Raw genomic sequence first — 16,151 nt, 5'->3', positions numbered from 1 at the left:
CATCACTAATTGTGGGAGAAGAGGACATACACCTAGACCTGGACCTTGGGCAGTAGATGGAAATAAAATATGGAAGTAATTAAGGGAATTACTCAACAGGTGTCATATGGACTTTCAGTTCTTTGAAGCCTGCATGAAAGAGAGATCAGAAACCTCAAGGGCTCAAAGAGAATTAGCCTTTTATTTCTGGGTAATCACTTGTTTTTCATTTTGGCATCTTCATCTTCTATTACCATTCTTCTATGATGAGACAACACACCTTACATCAGAAGCCTCACCTCAGGCTTACATCAGACTTCCCTAGCATCGCCCATCTGTGCTTGATGTTATCCAAGAGTCATTTCATTCTCAATGCTGCCACAGAGCTTTTATTATCAGGACTGTATACTGTGACAAAGTTAAATAGGAAATAACAGATATATATTATATATATTTTAATGAGGACAGAATGGACTGAAGTGATGCCTGTCCAAAGTAAACTGCATTTGAATGGTCAGATACAGCGGCCAACCTGACAAAGCTTCTTCAAAGTTAAAATAATTCTTCCTGATGAACTAGGAAAATGACAGAATTTATTATTTTTTGACTGACACAAACTGAGGATTCCCTTGAACTTAAATAAATGAGAATAAAAGCCCTAGCTTTTCCAAGGAGTATCTGCTCTTGCTCTTATCACTTGGTGGCTGTGGGAAAGAGGCAGTAGTGACAGCAAAGAAAGGCTATATGCAGTAGAAATTCAGAATAACTTAGATAAAATGAACGCATGCACAGCAACATTAAGAAACAATAATGCAGAAATTAATCTAACATGCTCTTACTCTTAAAGACAAGCTGAGGGGACCTTCTCTTTATCTTAATTCTTCCCAAGGTACCTGAGATATACATCTGTGATTTGTACACATACAGAACTTGCAAGCAAGAATTTGCAATACTCTGCCCACTCTTGCACAACAAATACTCTCCTCTCACTTACTTTTTCATTGGGTTGTTTACTGAAATAAATAAATGTATGTCTATATCTATTTAACACGTGTTTGAATTTCTACCCTTTCCCGACAAAGAAGTTTCTCCTACAAAGTTGCAGTGGTGGAGACTAAATTAAGGTGCTATTCCACATTTTGACTGAAACCAAGGAATACTATTTTTGCAATCATATCCCTAGTTCAACTTGAGACATGTAAGCCTCTGTGATTCTATTTTATTAAGCATTTTCCTCTAACAATTTCCTCGTCCAAGATGGAGAGATGAGCAAAACTGATGTCAGAGAGTGATCCAAGAGCCTTTCTTGCCTTCTGTTATTTGATTTTATTCCACAATGCAGACGCCTTCCAGTCTCTTAAATAAAAATAAAAATCTGGGACCCAGGACTCTGAGCTTGTCCCTCCTCCCAAAACCAGAAAATTGCCCCTCTTCCTACTGACTCAAATACCCTCCTTTTTTCCTTCAGCTTTGCACGGCCTTTTTCACTATTACTGCAAAAAAAAAATGCTTAGTAGGAGAAGAGAGCTGGGTGGACAGTTTCCCTGAAAGACAAATGCAGCCCACAGATAGGGCTGGGAACTACACAGGAACCTGAGTGACACAGGCTGGCAGATTATGAATTTTAAATATGGAATTTTTTGCAAGAAGAGCTACAGTTAGCAGGGAGGTCACGTTGCTAAATGGGCATTAAAACCTGGAGTGTGTCTCAGCAGGCACAGTCATCTGCCACTGACAAGCAGTACAGCCACATTGGAGCAGCTGCAGCAGAGCTGTGAATGTAGCACAAAGGTAAGGCCAGCAGCTCATCAAACTATCTTCAGAAACACTAAACACGTTTTTTGGTTTCAAGTCTAGTCATTCAATACTTCAGATATATCCACGCCAGGATAAAAGCTACATTATTCAGGCCTCTTACTATTTTTTATTTTTTTTTTTAAAACAGCAAGTTTTCTAGAAATGTCAGCTCTCTGTCAGCATTCAGATAACTGACAAGCTAAGAACATAACAGCACTTAGTGCTTACTAACATTCCTACTGTCCCACCAGTTCTAGTAGTATGAAACGTTATCATACCCTTATAACTTTTTAGGAAGGACATAAGACTTTTTTGGATATCACTTCCCATTTCTGGCTCAATAAGCAAAGATGCTTTGATTTATTGTCACCAGATCATCTGTAGCACCACAAGGCAGAGTTCAAATCTGAGTGTTAGGTGAACTTTAATAATAAGCTTCTTAAAACCTGACCAAGGGCAGCATCAGCAGCAAGGAGTTAAAATTCCCAGGAGTCCCAGCTTTTGGCTGGAACTAGAGATGGGACTCCTGGCATAACGTTATTTAAAAAGATCCAGAGATCTAAGATTCTCGGCTGCTTCATGCTCTTTACAAGTGCAAGATAATTTAATATTCATGAAGATTAAATTCTCACAACACTGTCTGGAGGAATTTCACACTTCACAGATATTTTTCCTCTATGGCTATATATGAGATATTAGTTTTCTCACGACATTTCAAACATACCACACTTCTGTTGTGCCAGTTACAGGTCTTTTGAGAGCAACATTCTGAAATGTACCAAAACAGATTAGCTCAAACTGGGATTAAGAAGAGACCGCAACATCAGACTTAATTCACCAACATCCCCAGAGCTGTGCTGGCATTAAACCAAGATTCTAAACCAGAAAGATTTTTAGGATGATAAAGGGCTGTGTAAACTAAAGCTGTTAAAATAAAAATAAACAGCTGTGATAAAATTAACTCCATTCAAAGCAGGAAAAGAATTGTTTCTAAATAGCTTAAAATGGCAGGAAAAATGCAATACATCGTAAGCCTTACAGAGCTTTCTATTTTAAGGTATTATTTACTAATTTAATTTTTATTCTGGATTGTTCTCTCTACAGACTTTTACTGGCACTGAGGAAAAGACAAGAACACTGCCGACGTGTGAGCCAGGGATGCTTAGGCTCTCTGAGCTCTCTTCTCAGACTAGCTCTGTTAAGCCATGTAAAGGTCAGCTGTTCAGAGGCACACACCTGAGACAATGCAAACAATCTCCTGATTTGGTCTGGCAGCCAGAGAAAAACGCTGTCAGCTGTGTTTAATAGAATAAAGAACTGTGAAAATGAAGCTTATTGGGATTTCTGCCTTTTATGGGAGGGAGGAAAGGCAAGGGGAAACGTGTTCTTTCCTTCTATTTAGAGAAGGGTGGTGTGGACCTCCTGAGCGACTGATGTGAATGATAACGAAGGTGAAGCCATAGATGGCAACTGCAGTAGATGAAACAGGAAGCGTCTTTCTTCCTTTTCCTCACACAGAGGCAAAGGCAGAACGCATAGATACAGCCTATCAGGTACTTATCTTGAGCTTGTTTTCTATGAAAGTCCTGTTTTTTGCTGAAGACATTCTTAACAATGTTCTGTAGTGTCAATTAAGGAAAGCAAAAACAGAAAAGGAAGATTGATTTTTAAAATGACTGTAAAACAAAGCTGCATTGCTCCTTCATAAATTAAAGGTTAATAAATTCACACTTGGAAAAAAAATTTATGCTTCTTAACCAAGTGATTATACGTGTACAAATGGTTGATGCAGACTATCTCAACATTAGTCATTATTTGTTCTTCTTGGTTATGCTCCTTGAAGAAATGTAACCTTGTATTCTAAACATTTTGTCATTTCCTTTCACAACGTTCATCTTCCATAACACATTTCTTGCCACGTAACACACAGCCCCAAGTTTTTTATACTTTCACAAAATATCATGCAGGGAAAAGGGGAGCAGTGTCCTGCACCACATAGCAGCATGCATTATGGACAATGCAGTACAAGCATCTTCTGCAGCATGAACACGGAGCCATCAATGAGGAAATCGGTGGCTTCACCTCATCCCCAGCCATTTCCCTGAGTACTGTAAGAGCAAACAGAAACGGCCACTGATTCAGGAGTTTTACAGCTGTACTGTCGCCTTCTTCATTTTGGAACTGTTTTGTCATCACCCGTGTTCTCACCAAGTACAGGAATATGTTATTGTATGTGAAATAACAGATAAGCAACCACAGCCAAAAGGATTCTTTCCCTGCCACTCACCAAAAACCGATCTTTAGTGAGACTCATGGAAAACCACTTGCTGATGGGAGCCCAAATCTTTGGAAGGTTTTAATGCAACATTATTCTTCTACTCACCACCCCCAATCGCTTGCCATCTGTACATTTGTTCTCCAGAAAATAGGATGCTTATTCTTAATCAAAAATTTTTCTCTCGCCCATTTTTTAGCATTGTTCTTTGGCAGATGTTATTTTTCATTGTAGCAGCTGTGTATTTATTATATGGTATTCTTTGTAAGCAAGTTAGAAGCTGAAATAAAATTTTTAACTGTCCTCTTCAGAACTGTTCAAACCCACGTTCTGGTTTCTCATTTAACTTTGCTCACATTCAGACATTCTTAAAAGGAGTTAATAATACCACAAATACGTCAACCATATTGATTTCTTTGAACTCTGACCAGACACTGTTCCTCAAGGATTAGGAAAAAAAATAATGTGGTGGAGCAATAGAAAACACAATTAAGGATACTCACGAATACTTCTGTTTCAACGATCCTGTCTCATTTTCTTCCATTATATCTAGTATCTATTACTGACAGCATTGTGGGTCCATGTATAAGGAAAGAGAAGCAAGTATTTGTCAAGTCAGGCATTGAATCTGCCCTGTTCCTCGGTTGTAGCATTTTCAAAGGAAAAGAAAGCGAAGGAAGAAAGAGAAATTAGACCAGTAAAAATAAAATAAAAAATAAAAAACCTTAGAAATCCAAGATGCAGGAAAGTTCTAGGATGAGAGGAAAGAGGGCTGTGATCAGCAAAATGACAAGTAAGTAATTTGTTGTTGTTGAGTGTTCACCCAGCATACACAGCAGCAAAAATTTTCTGACAGCAGGTTAATGAGCAGAATACCAAAGGAGATAGAGCTATTGCCGAGTGGAGTTTGGCATCCTAATGACTGAAAAAGCCATGTCAGCATGTGAAGGCAATGCTGGCTGCTTATGCAGGAGACAGTCTTGCATATTTCAGGGAAAAGTATCTCTAGAAGCAGCTACAAACTAATTTGACAGCATTTAGTTATTCCAGGCCTTGGTTAAGAAAGAAAATTTCTTTTAAACATAGCAGCTGCAAAATGGCTTTCAAAATGAAATTATTTTAGCACTACGCACATGTTTGTAAAGTAAAAGCATTTCTCTTCTGAAGCTTGCTTCAGAAGTTGAGCAACGCTTCATGCAATGCAATACAGGCGAATCGAAGCACCCTTTGGGCATAAGGAATCTGAAGCTATGAATTGACTTGTGCTTAGCTTATGGAGCAATCAGAAACCTGACATCGGAGAAGCTGTGGGCTGTCTGAAACCCACGGTCCCAAATGAAAACAATCCTGTGGAATGTCTCCAAACAATTTTGACTGGAAACATAAGCACACAGGTCTCTGCCTAAAAATAAGGGCCACAGATGAGGTACAAAATGGAACAGGCTGGCCACACCTTCAGTAGGCCTGCTGTGGAAGAAAATTAGTATGCAGGAAGAGAGCTGCCAACAGATGCAACAGGAAGAATAATGAAACCTCCTCTCTGCATGTTAGTCAGGAGATAACATCTCTGACAGTAACGATGCCAACTCTCACTTTGCTTAACACTTTCCCAGATGATCTGATTTTGTCTACCACCCGTTTCAGTCCCAGATTTAACCCAGTAAGTGACAAACAGGCTGCAAAGGTAGCTGGACGTCTGGCCTTCTTAGATGCAGCTTTACAGGGAAAGCAAGACACCTCGGTAGCATGAGGACAAGTGCAAGTCTCAACCAAATGCCAAGGGAGGTAGTATCAAACATGACACCTTTGGGCAGCTTGGAAAACAAAGTTCATAGGGGTGTTTGTCCTGGGCTATGGGAGACATCTACTGTGGGCTGTCTTCTTGCAGCCAGTTATTAAGAATGCCTGTAGATACCTATCCAACCATGCGTGCTTTGAAATGTTTGTTGAAATTTATTTTGTGCAACATGGCATGATCATGGGCGAGTATTGTTATCAAGGAGAACTAAATGCAGAGCTCTAGCACAACTGGAAAGGTGATTGAATTCTTCCTGGTTTTACTTAGGCTCTGCCTATATAACTGGAGAAAAGAGGGAAGGCCATTTGACAGTTAATAAAGAATAGGCAGGGCATGGAGAGCAAGTTTCCAGAAAACTCTGAAAGGTATCATTAGGGTAACACTGCCCAGAAAGTTTACTGCTGTGAAATTAAGGCTCCAAAGGCAGATGTTGTATCTAATCTGAAGCTAGATTTTGAAATCTGAAGTCACACGCACCAGAGAGTCAGTCTGTAAATCTGTGTTAGCCTCATCAGATAGGTGGATGCATCATCAAAAACAGAGGTGACTGAAAACACGATGGTCTAAGAATTCGGCAAGAAGCACACATTCTGAGTAAGGCAGTTAAGAAGGCTCTAAGGTGAGATGCAGTAGAAAAATGTGAAGCCATGTTGGTCTGCTCCAGCCAAAGCAAGAGCTTGGTCTGAAGCTTGAGAAGAGCTCAGAGAAGAGGTGAATTCTGGTAGACAGGGAGATCATTTTCCAAGGGGAAATACTCAGAGCTGCACACATAGATGAAACTTTGATTTCTGCTCAAACAACAACAACAAAAGTGCAAGTGCAAGTTATCAGCATAGAAGACTACCACTTCTACTGCTTCATCCTTTGCTGTGAATATGCTAAGACATAATTCCACAGAGGTAGGAAAGCAAACGCCCCCACCCTGAGAGTAGAAGGAAGGGCAGCACAGCTTGGGTATTCTGGAGAGAAAGCTGGCTGAGATAAAATCAGATGCCAAAGTTAGCACAACATCCTGTTCACCGGAGGACAGGACTGAACGCTTTGTACTTAGTCACACTGAATGTGACTCAGTAGGATCTCTTTCTGCTAGATTTCTGGATGAGAAGCAGGTGGAAGGACAGATTTCCATCTTCCTTGCTTCCTCAGTCTTGCATCTGATACCACTATCCTCTCTTCTTCTGTATTAACAGGGTAGTAAAAGCATATGAAAAGCAGCATATGTTCCATGCTTCCAAAACGCAGAAGGCAAAAACCTGAACATGAAATGAAAGTAGCTTTATATCTTTTACCTACTTCCTTGGCAGAAAAACCTATCAACCAAAATGCTGTGAGTAATAGCTGTCAAAGACAGAATGCCAAAAGAAGAGCATGCAGTGAAATTAATACAAAACAAAACAAAAGCCACGTTGTTCTTAAGGAAAGCACAGCATACTTAATGAATTCAGCAATTATAATGGGAACTTCAGTTTGAGAGCAGATGGAAATTTAATTCAAAGATTTGCGGTTATTATCAATAGCCTTCATGTTTCAGGTGGCAAAATTGATGGGACTAAATGGTCTTCATTTCAACCCATAGCAAACCCAAACATCCAATGTAATTTACAGTTTATTGTGGGCTTACGCACATACATTATACAGACATATAACATATACATGCACAGAAGGACCGAGTGCATTCTCATTGCATTAAGGCTAGGCAGTTCATCAGCAGCAAACCGACTTTAGCTTACAGACAGATATATATGCATGTAGAGTAGCTGTAAGTGAGTAGCAGTGGCACACTTTACAAGTGTAGATAAATCAAACAAGTACTGAGGACTGAAGCTATTGCTTGTTGATTTTGAAACACACTCACTGTTATAGCGTCTGTAGCTGTCAATCTTTGCCGGTGCCACTCTGTACAGAATTGTCCCTTCAAAGGCAGATTTTCCTGACAGCAGGGAAGAGAAGGAAAGAGGGGGAAAAAAGAGAAGGGGTGGGGTGTGGGTGAAGAGATCGAATGATGGTAAAAAGAAGGGAGAGGAAGAGGTTTTAATCTGTATTTTCAGTCACTAACATTTTTTAAGACTCATTAGCAAAACGACGAGAATATTAACAAAAGTATCTGATTTTACATGAAGTTAAAATATTCTTACTGCATGTATGTCAGATAAGAGAATCTCATGATTTTGCTAAAGCTGTTCTTTACACTGTCCAACAGAATGCATTTTTTCTTAGGTTTTGTCTGTTGTCCATCAAGATGCATAACTTGCAAATTAAATGATTTGTCTGTCTTATTCAGCCCCCTCATGGAGCGCACGGAAAGCCTGAAAAAAATCAGTACTGCAATGACGTACTCACAGTGGCTCAACACTCCTGTTGCAGATGTAGTGAACAAGCACAGCTGACATCCAAAGAGGGCACTGAAACACTCAGGTTTCTTTAATATACCAGGATCCTGTGAGCATCAAAAATACTGCATCTTTCCAAGAGGATTTATTAGAAATATTTTGGACATGGGACCTAGTCTGAAACAATGCTTTGCTGAAGGAATAGGATACAAAAAAAGCTGAATAAAGCAGTTTTTCAGCCAATGGCTGAATCAGGTGTTTTAACTCTGCACACATGAACAAAAACAAAACACAAAAACTTAAAAAAAAAAAAAAGGAACTTAGAAAAAAGAAAAACACTTCCCATCCTAGATATTTAAGATAACATTTCCACTATCAAAACCATGAATTTCTTGGTGTTTTTTTTTTTTTTCTTTGACAGCAAGACAACTCATGCTCTGGCAGTCATGGTATGGAATTCAAGTGAAGGCAAAGGGCATGAGCATTTGAGGTGTCACTTTTAGTTTTGTTAACCCAGGGTATACAGGCAAACTCGAAAATATATCAATGTCAGCTTGCTGTCAAGATCACCTAGGTATACCATCATAAAAATGAACGTATTCAGTAAAATTTTATAGCAAAATAGCCAGTACATGTGAATTGTTTCAATACAGCATCCACCCATTCTGGTACCAAAAATGTAGATTATATTTTTTCCTGCATGTCATTCTGTTGGACTTTCAGAAAACAAAAAGCTATACCTATTTATATATTGTAAAAAGCTGTTTCTTTGTTTTGTACCTGTAGTTTAATTAACAGCACAAGGTTTTCATTGTCTTATTTTTACATAATGAGGAAGCAAAAATGCTGCAAATCTACTTTTCCACCCTGCTTTTACAAGATACCATTCAAAGAATGCCATTAAAACATTCAAGGTACAGTTAAGAAATTGCTAAGAGAAAGGCATGTTAAGCTTCATGACAGTGAAGAGAACCAGAGAGACAGGAATGAATATCAGAGAGCTTTAAGAATACAAAATACACCAAGTTGCCTGACTGAAGCATCAGCTGCTGAGTCTATCACCGGTCCTAGCTCCTGCAATCATGACTCCTCAGTAGCCATCACTAACAGGTTTCTAAAAGTAATAGATACCTAACATGAGGCCTAGCAACTTCTGAAGAGACAAACATGCAACAGGCTACCTTTAAATGCTGCCATGACATCGCCATGAACATACTAAAATGCCTTTGAAATCATCTCAATAATAAGTTGTGATTCTCAGATGCAATTCGTTTGATTATGGGACAGCTTTCTTGCTTCTCCACAGACTGTAATGACAAGATGCAGTATACAAAATATTCTTAAAATTAATACTAGATAGCTGAGAAATCTCAAAAAATAATCAGCCTTATAATTCATGTATCCATTTAATATAGTGATAAAATTATAATGTATACTTCCCGTTCTTGCTGTGTAACCTTCCCTCAGGGAAAAACAATGTTCTGATCTAAGAGGATGCTTTAAAGAACAAAGAACTGTTATTCACTCTAAGGGTACTTGAGCCTGTCCCTACTCATATTTTGAAATGTGTCTTTGAAGACAAAAAAAAAAGGTGGAAATCACCTTACAGCTGGGACAAATATTTAAAATAAATATGTGTAGATAGATAGATAGATAGATAGATCTTTTGATCTTGTAACAGTCTCACTTTTTAATCTGCTGAGCATCTACCAACCTACAGGAAATCATAGGTTCCCAGCCATTTCAGTTAAGGGGCTATTCAGTCCTGCTATTTGTCTTAAGAAATGTTTAGCCACTTCTGGAAAAAAGGGACTTCTAATTCAGAAGAAATTTCTGAGGTTACTCTATGGCAGAGTGTGAAAAGAAACCAAGACAATTCCTTCTGGCCATTTACTCTGATCTGCTGTAAAATGTACATAGACACATTAAAAAATAATAAAAACAGACAGCATCTTTTTCCTCATTAGGGCTCTGTAGGTTATAACAGAATGACAGAAGAATATGCGTTTTCTTTATCTTTATTCCTAAAAAGCCAAGCTATATTATTTCTCTTATCTGTATTGCTTCTGCTGAGCGCAACAAAAATTATGTTTGCGCTTCCAAATGGTTCTCTCTGGAGAGGGTCATTAAAATGTAATTAAAACATTAAGTTTAACTAACAAATTATTTTTATGTATTAATAAAATAAGACACTCATGTTTGCATAGTGCTTTCTCCAAAGATCCCATGCTACTATTCCAAGTCTTGCAGTGAACTTGCCAAGTGTTACCTTAACCATGTTATAGGCTAGGTTGCTGAGTTTAAGGCTGCTGCTCAAGATTGCAGAGCCATACCCCAATCCATTTTAGGACTCTCAAGAAACTGTGTAAAACCTCATTGACCACCCAAGTTTCTGTTTCAATGTACAGGCTCTTGGATCTGAGTGTTCACCCAGAAAATAACTTAAAAATCTAGAATTCATATTCCAGATTTGTGCCTTACAAAGTCCTGTGACACAGACATATTCAAATAATGTTTCCAGTGAAATAAAAAGGAGCTATTACAGATTTGATGTTCTCTCATGTCTTGTCATCCACAGAGGAAGGAGCTGATCTAGAGGTATGCATGTATGTATACCCTTATGAGATATTACCTAGAACATTATGTAGGTCTAATGCCCAAATTGTCCAGAGGTTTCCTGTTTTTTATTTTGCTGTGTTTTAAGAATAAGCACAGATGCTTGAAATGAGATTAGCACTCCTTGTTATTTATATAAACTTGCAGAAAAAATTGCTATCTCATTACAGAGATTTTCAAATACAGATAGTCAGAGTACCTGAATATAGCCTCCTAAAGCACCATGTGTCAGAGTGTAACACCCATAAAAATTACATAAAGCATATAGAAAGAATTGTGCCAATGCATATTTCCCATACTTCTGCTAGGAAAATGCAGTTCTGAAATTGGTGGTGTTACTTTCAGAAAAAAAGTAATAAAGATAAAAAAGCAGGAAAGCCCCTGTAAGAATTTCAGCATTCCCTGAGTCTCTTTTTCTTCCTTAAGAGGCTTACAGAATTCTGTTTTATAAGTTTAGAAAATAGGTCCTAATAACACATCATATTAGCTAGCCACAAAGCACCACCAAATAGTTAACTTTCAAATAAAAGAGAAAAAACTCATCTCTCAGCTATAGCTAACTTCAATTTAGTTAAAGAGACAAAACCAGTATTCTATGTTGCTGGTATCTTCTCAATACAAGTCTCACAAATGACAGATTCCACTGGCAGTCAAAACCAGCACACAAAACTGATAGCATGAACGGAGTATACGCCATTAGGGATGTTGATGGAACAGTCTAATAATTTGTGGCTAGAGTTATGCTCTCCAATGTACGTTTTTATTAAATGACATTTTTAGGATGCTCATTACAAATAAACTGTTAACAAATTACCCAGGGAAGAAATATTCATTCATACGGATAGAAATGGGGCATTCCATCCCTAACAGTATCACTTACCTTTTTCATTTATAGACTACCAAGCATTACAGAATCCAGAGCTGAAACTACATCTATACAATTAGTTCTTCCAAGACTCACTGTGCTTATAACAAAAGAAATTCATGGTAACATACACAAGTTATAGATAGCAGTTTGTAGTCTCACAGAATTGCCCAACTTCACTTAATGCCCTTCTTCCCTTTCCATCATACTAAAATTGTTAACTTCTTTACAAATTTTCATTTAGGTTTGAAGGAACACCATTAGCAGCACTGACCACGTGACTAGCTCTCCAGTGCCACTACACATACTACGCATGAATAAGAACTCCATTACAAAAGCAATAGGAAAATATTTCATCATTGCATAAGCAAGGTTTCTCAGAATCTCGTTTCTGTGGGATGGAATAAAGATAAAGTTACCTTAAGTGGAAAAATGAGAGGAAAAAAAAGAAAAAGCTAAAAGAAAGAAGCATAATTTTCTGCCTTTCACTGGCAGAGTGAGCTATAGAGCCTTTGGTAAACTTTGGTAAGCTGAAATAAGCTTGCAAAGATCTTGGGAGCCCTTTCACTTTTATTTGTTGCAGAGATCTCAGAAGCATACTATATAGCAATGAGCATCTGCACTGTTGAAGATAGTAAACAGACTATAAAGGAAGAATTTGGTAGGTAAATGTGGAATTATCCTAAAATATGTCAATACAATTGATTTTTTTTCTTTTCACTGAGGATTCCAAATCGACCACTGAATTAGGAGGTAACAAGAATACCTATTTGAAAAACAGAAAAAAACATGAAGACCGACAAGTATCCATTTGATATAACAGCATACTTTTGGTTCAGGTTATTCTTCAAGGGAAGCTATAAATAGGATAACCCACTACCATGCTTATACTATTGCATACTTAGTTACCAAACATGCTTTTCACCTGCAGCAGTACTGGCCCACTGTAAGTGGGAGAACAAAGTCCATGTCCCAGTTCTGGCCTTTTTCCCTTTGGCTTCTGGGGCAGTGGGTGACGGAGGTGATAGTAACATGCTCAGCACCTGGAGGGAAAAAGTGCCGCATGTCCCACACCAATAATTATGAATCCTTAAATCTACTGGAGTCATTAAAGAAGGTATGGCACTTTAATCCCTCATTTAAATAAGCACAGCCACTTCGGAAATGTTTGGTTACTTTGCTCAGTTTCCACATCTAAAGACAAAAAAAATCTTAATTCATTTGGAAATACAAAGCCAGTAATCATCATTGCCTTCTGTGTTCTTGGTCTGTTGCAGCCGGGCAAGTCTTAACTCAGGTAGCATCGCCAACTAGTATTGCCAGTACTCACTTAGCACCATCATCTGACCCTTTCACAGCATAAATTAAGAACAAGGCATTCAAAAACACTTCCAAGAAAGAGATAGGAATGCACTACCCTCTCAGTGTGTTGGCTAAGCACGCAGACATACATCCAGAACATCAACAATAATTGTTCTCCTTACTTGGCTTTACTTGCTCTTCCTGTGCTGTTCCAACGTCGTCAGAATCAGACAGTTCCTTTATGAAGTTGGAAGGAAACATGCCCGTCTTTCCATTAAGTATACCTTCCCACCAGCCCTCTTCTACCTGTGTCAGAACAGAAATAAATTAATAAATAAAAGGGTTTAACATAAGCAACACTTTACAGAGTTACATTATATACACGATTTTCAGTAACACCAGTAATGATTTTGAGCAGTTTTTATTAATTTCAGGTATATGCATACGGCTGAGGCTCCACGTTGGAGCATTTCTCTCTTTTTTCCTCTTTTTTTTTTTTTTTTCTTTCTAAATTAAAAGATGCATGCACCCATCTGTAAATGTTAACAGTGCTGGTCCAGTCAGAATCATGGACAAACATTAAATAAAAGGATAAAAGGACAACTGGAGAGCGCAAGGTGTCTCCACATCGCAGTTTTTATGGATATCAGTTCAATCACTAAATTTTCAGTGCACACTATACTCCTACTCATAACTGTCTTAATATACATGATTTACACATTATAGAACTTTCAATTTCAATCTTAATATGAATCATATGGATATTGCTGCCTTCTCCAGCAAAACCAGAAATTCTCCATTTTAAAAATTAAGAATGTTGTCACATCATTAATATGTAAATGTAAGAAATCTACAGTATTTCTACAGAACAAACAGTATTGATGAATATTTGACTCTAGAAGAGTTACAAAGAGCTACTGAAATAAATAATGATAATATGGTCAGAAAGCATAGACACTTCCTAGCTGAATCCCAAGAGGAAATACCATTTAAAAATGACTAACTCCCTCCTGTATAACCCATTGAGGATAGAGTGGCAGTGGCATACAATGAAATGACAGCCCTTAGAAACCAGGTGCCTTTAGGTTATAATGGGGCAGCAAGAAATGACTTACTAATGAATCAGCTTAAACACACCCCTGACAGATAAATATTTTTCGTCTGTCAGACACTGTTCATTCACCAGAAAAATGACAGGGAAGGACAGCACCAGTCTGTGATACATCAGCCTCCAATACTGCTTGACCCACCTCTTCCCTGTCCCTCCTTCAAACAAGAGTTACGAAAACCTGAAGTTATGTTACGAGTTGAGGGTCTTGACATTTACTGTCAAAAAACAAACCAACCCCTTAACTTAAATGCTACTAGTTAACTAATATTGAAAAAAAAGGTTTCATATCATTTGTCTGTGAAAATGTTGAGTTCTTAGAAAATAGATGTTTTTTACCTTTATAAAACACAAGCAAAAATTTTGTCAAACTACATAAGAACGGTTACTTTTTTTTTTTCATTTTAGCTACAAGTACAATTCTATTATAAAGCAAATTGTTATTACTTCAGGGCCAGAGTATTTCCTGTGTTTTTTCTCCATCTCCATCCTTTTTAGCACATTTCCTGTCCTCCTCGGTTGATTTTTTGTTTAAATTTGAAAGCAGTTCAGGCTACCACAGCTATTTTCACTTAATCTCAGTATCTGTCCATGACAAATTTTCTCTCCTCCCCCCCCCCCCCCAATGCATCAGTAATATCAGTGAGGTCAGGCAGAACTTTGGCAATAATGGTTATTATCTTGCTGATACTTCAGAGAAGACAATGCATACGAATCACTCAGTGACTTCAGTGAAGTGTTTTTCATGATAGTCTCAAAGTCTCTGAATGCTAATGTTTGTTTTTGTTCTCTCCAACTAAAAAACACACAGAAAAATGAAACAAACTGTATGATCCACAACACTTTGCAGTCTCTACAAATAATATCTTTAAGTATCTATATATTTATCTTTATACAGAAAATACACGAAATGGCCAAGACGCTTTGACTATAACATATTTCAATTTTTCTGATGCACTATACCCAGATGGCTCTATTGATTAGAGCTAAACATTAAACTGTAACTGCATTAGCTGACTGACCAGAAGATTAAGCACAGTGGAATTACACAGTTCCCAAGACCTCTGCTTTGCAAGCTGTTGTGATTACTTAACAGAAATAAGGTGACCTATACCACACTCAGCTCCATCTCTCTCTCAAGTATTTCTCCTGCTTCCTTCTTCCAGGGTAACACTTCACAGTTTTCTTGTAAGTTAACATTAGCACTCTTTATGTGGGGATCCATATGTGCACATACAGAAATACACATGCACTTAAATCTATAGATATCTACACTGGATGCAAATATACTCACAGCATTCATTAGCTGCTAAGTTTTCCACCTGATACAAGAGTGAGTTATGTGAAAATACCATGCTGTGTTTGATAATTTGACAAATTCAGAGGAATCTGAAGCCATAACCAGATTCTTTCCAAAAGAAAACACAGAAGGTTAGCAAGACATCACAGGCACAGGCCAAACAATGCCTCCAAAAGATTTAAATTTTCATCAACAGAATCAAAAACTCTAAGTATTTTTAAGCACTATAGCTACTTGCTAGATGCTTTTATCAGCCTCAAAACACACCAGTTAGAGATTAATCCATGTAATAAAAAAGAAACTAAAATACCCCCAGGATTTAGTTATCCCAAATTGGGGCAATCCATTGCCATACGGTTTGAAATGTTGCAATAATTCCTAGCCAATAAAACCTTACAAATGAAAATCCATTATTCATGGGGGTAATCCATCTGGAGGTACAAGCACTCAATAAAATTTGCTACTATACTATTATAACAAAGTGCTTTCAGGATTTATGCATTTAGCTCCTAATTTATGCTCAGCATTCATGTACTGAACCACACTAAACAGGAGGATTCATTCAGTACTCAGTGGCCCTAAACCTGAAAAGAAGTTTTGCTATTCATAACATCACGCGCACCAAGATAAGCTCAGCCTGAATGTGAAGTTTTGTTTTAAAGTTAGAACAATCTTTCCAACATGCTCATGGTAAGTGGCCATAGCCAGAGGTATTTTCAAGAAATGTTTTCAGTGTGTTATATCTGCTTAATGTCTTTTGGGAAGGCATGGCACGTCCTTG

General features: G+C 37.8%; 1 protein-coding gene across 6 annotated transcripts in view; it reads right to left on the bottom strand.

Moving 5' to 3' along the window:
- SH3KBP1 (SH3 domain containing kinase binding protein 1) overlaps positions 1-16,151 on the bottom strand; it is a 225,213-nt gene that overhangs the window by 88,200 nt on the left and 120,862 nt on the right. For 4 of the 6 annotated variants that reach the window (XM_080576410.1, XM_080576412.1, XM_080576413.1 and 1 more), the window contains 2 exons: positions 13,145-13,268; positions 7,705-7,779 (listed from right to left, as the gene is read on the bottom strand). In XM_080576410.1, coding sequence (XP_080432536.1) covers positions 7,705-7,779; positions 13,145-13,268 — 199 coding nt within the window. The remainder of the gene's footprint in view (positions 1-7,704; positions 7,780-13,144; positions 13,269-16,151) is intronic. The other 2 variants (XM_080576411.1, XM_080576415.1) reach the window with 1 other exon arrangement.

The sequence above is a fragment of the Anser brachyrhynchus genome, assembly GCF_964034855.1.
Source record: "Anser brachyrhynchus genome assembly, chromosome: 1".
NCBI classification, from domain to species: Eukaryota; Metazoa; Chordata; class Aves; order Anseriformes; family Anatidae; genus Anser; species Anser brachyrhynchus.
This window is presented reverse-complemented; position numbering and strand designations above follow the sequence as displayed.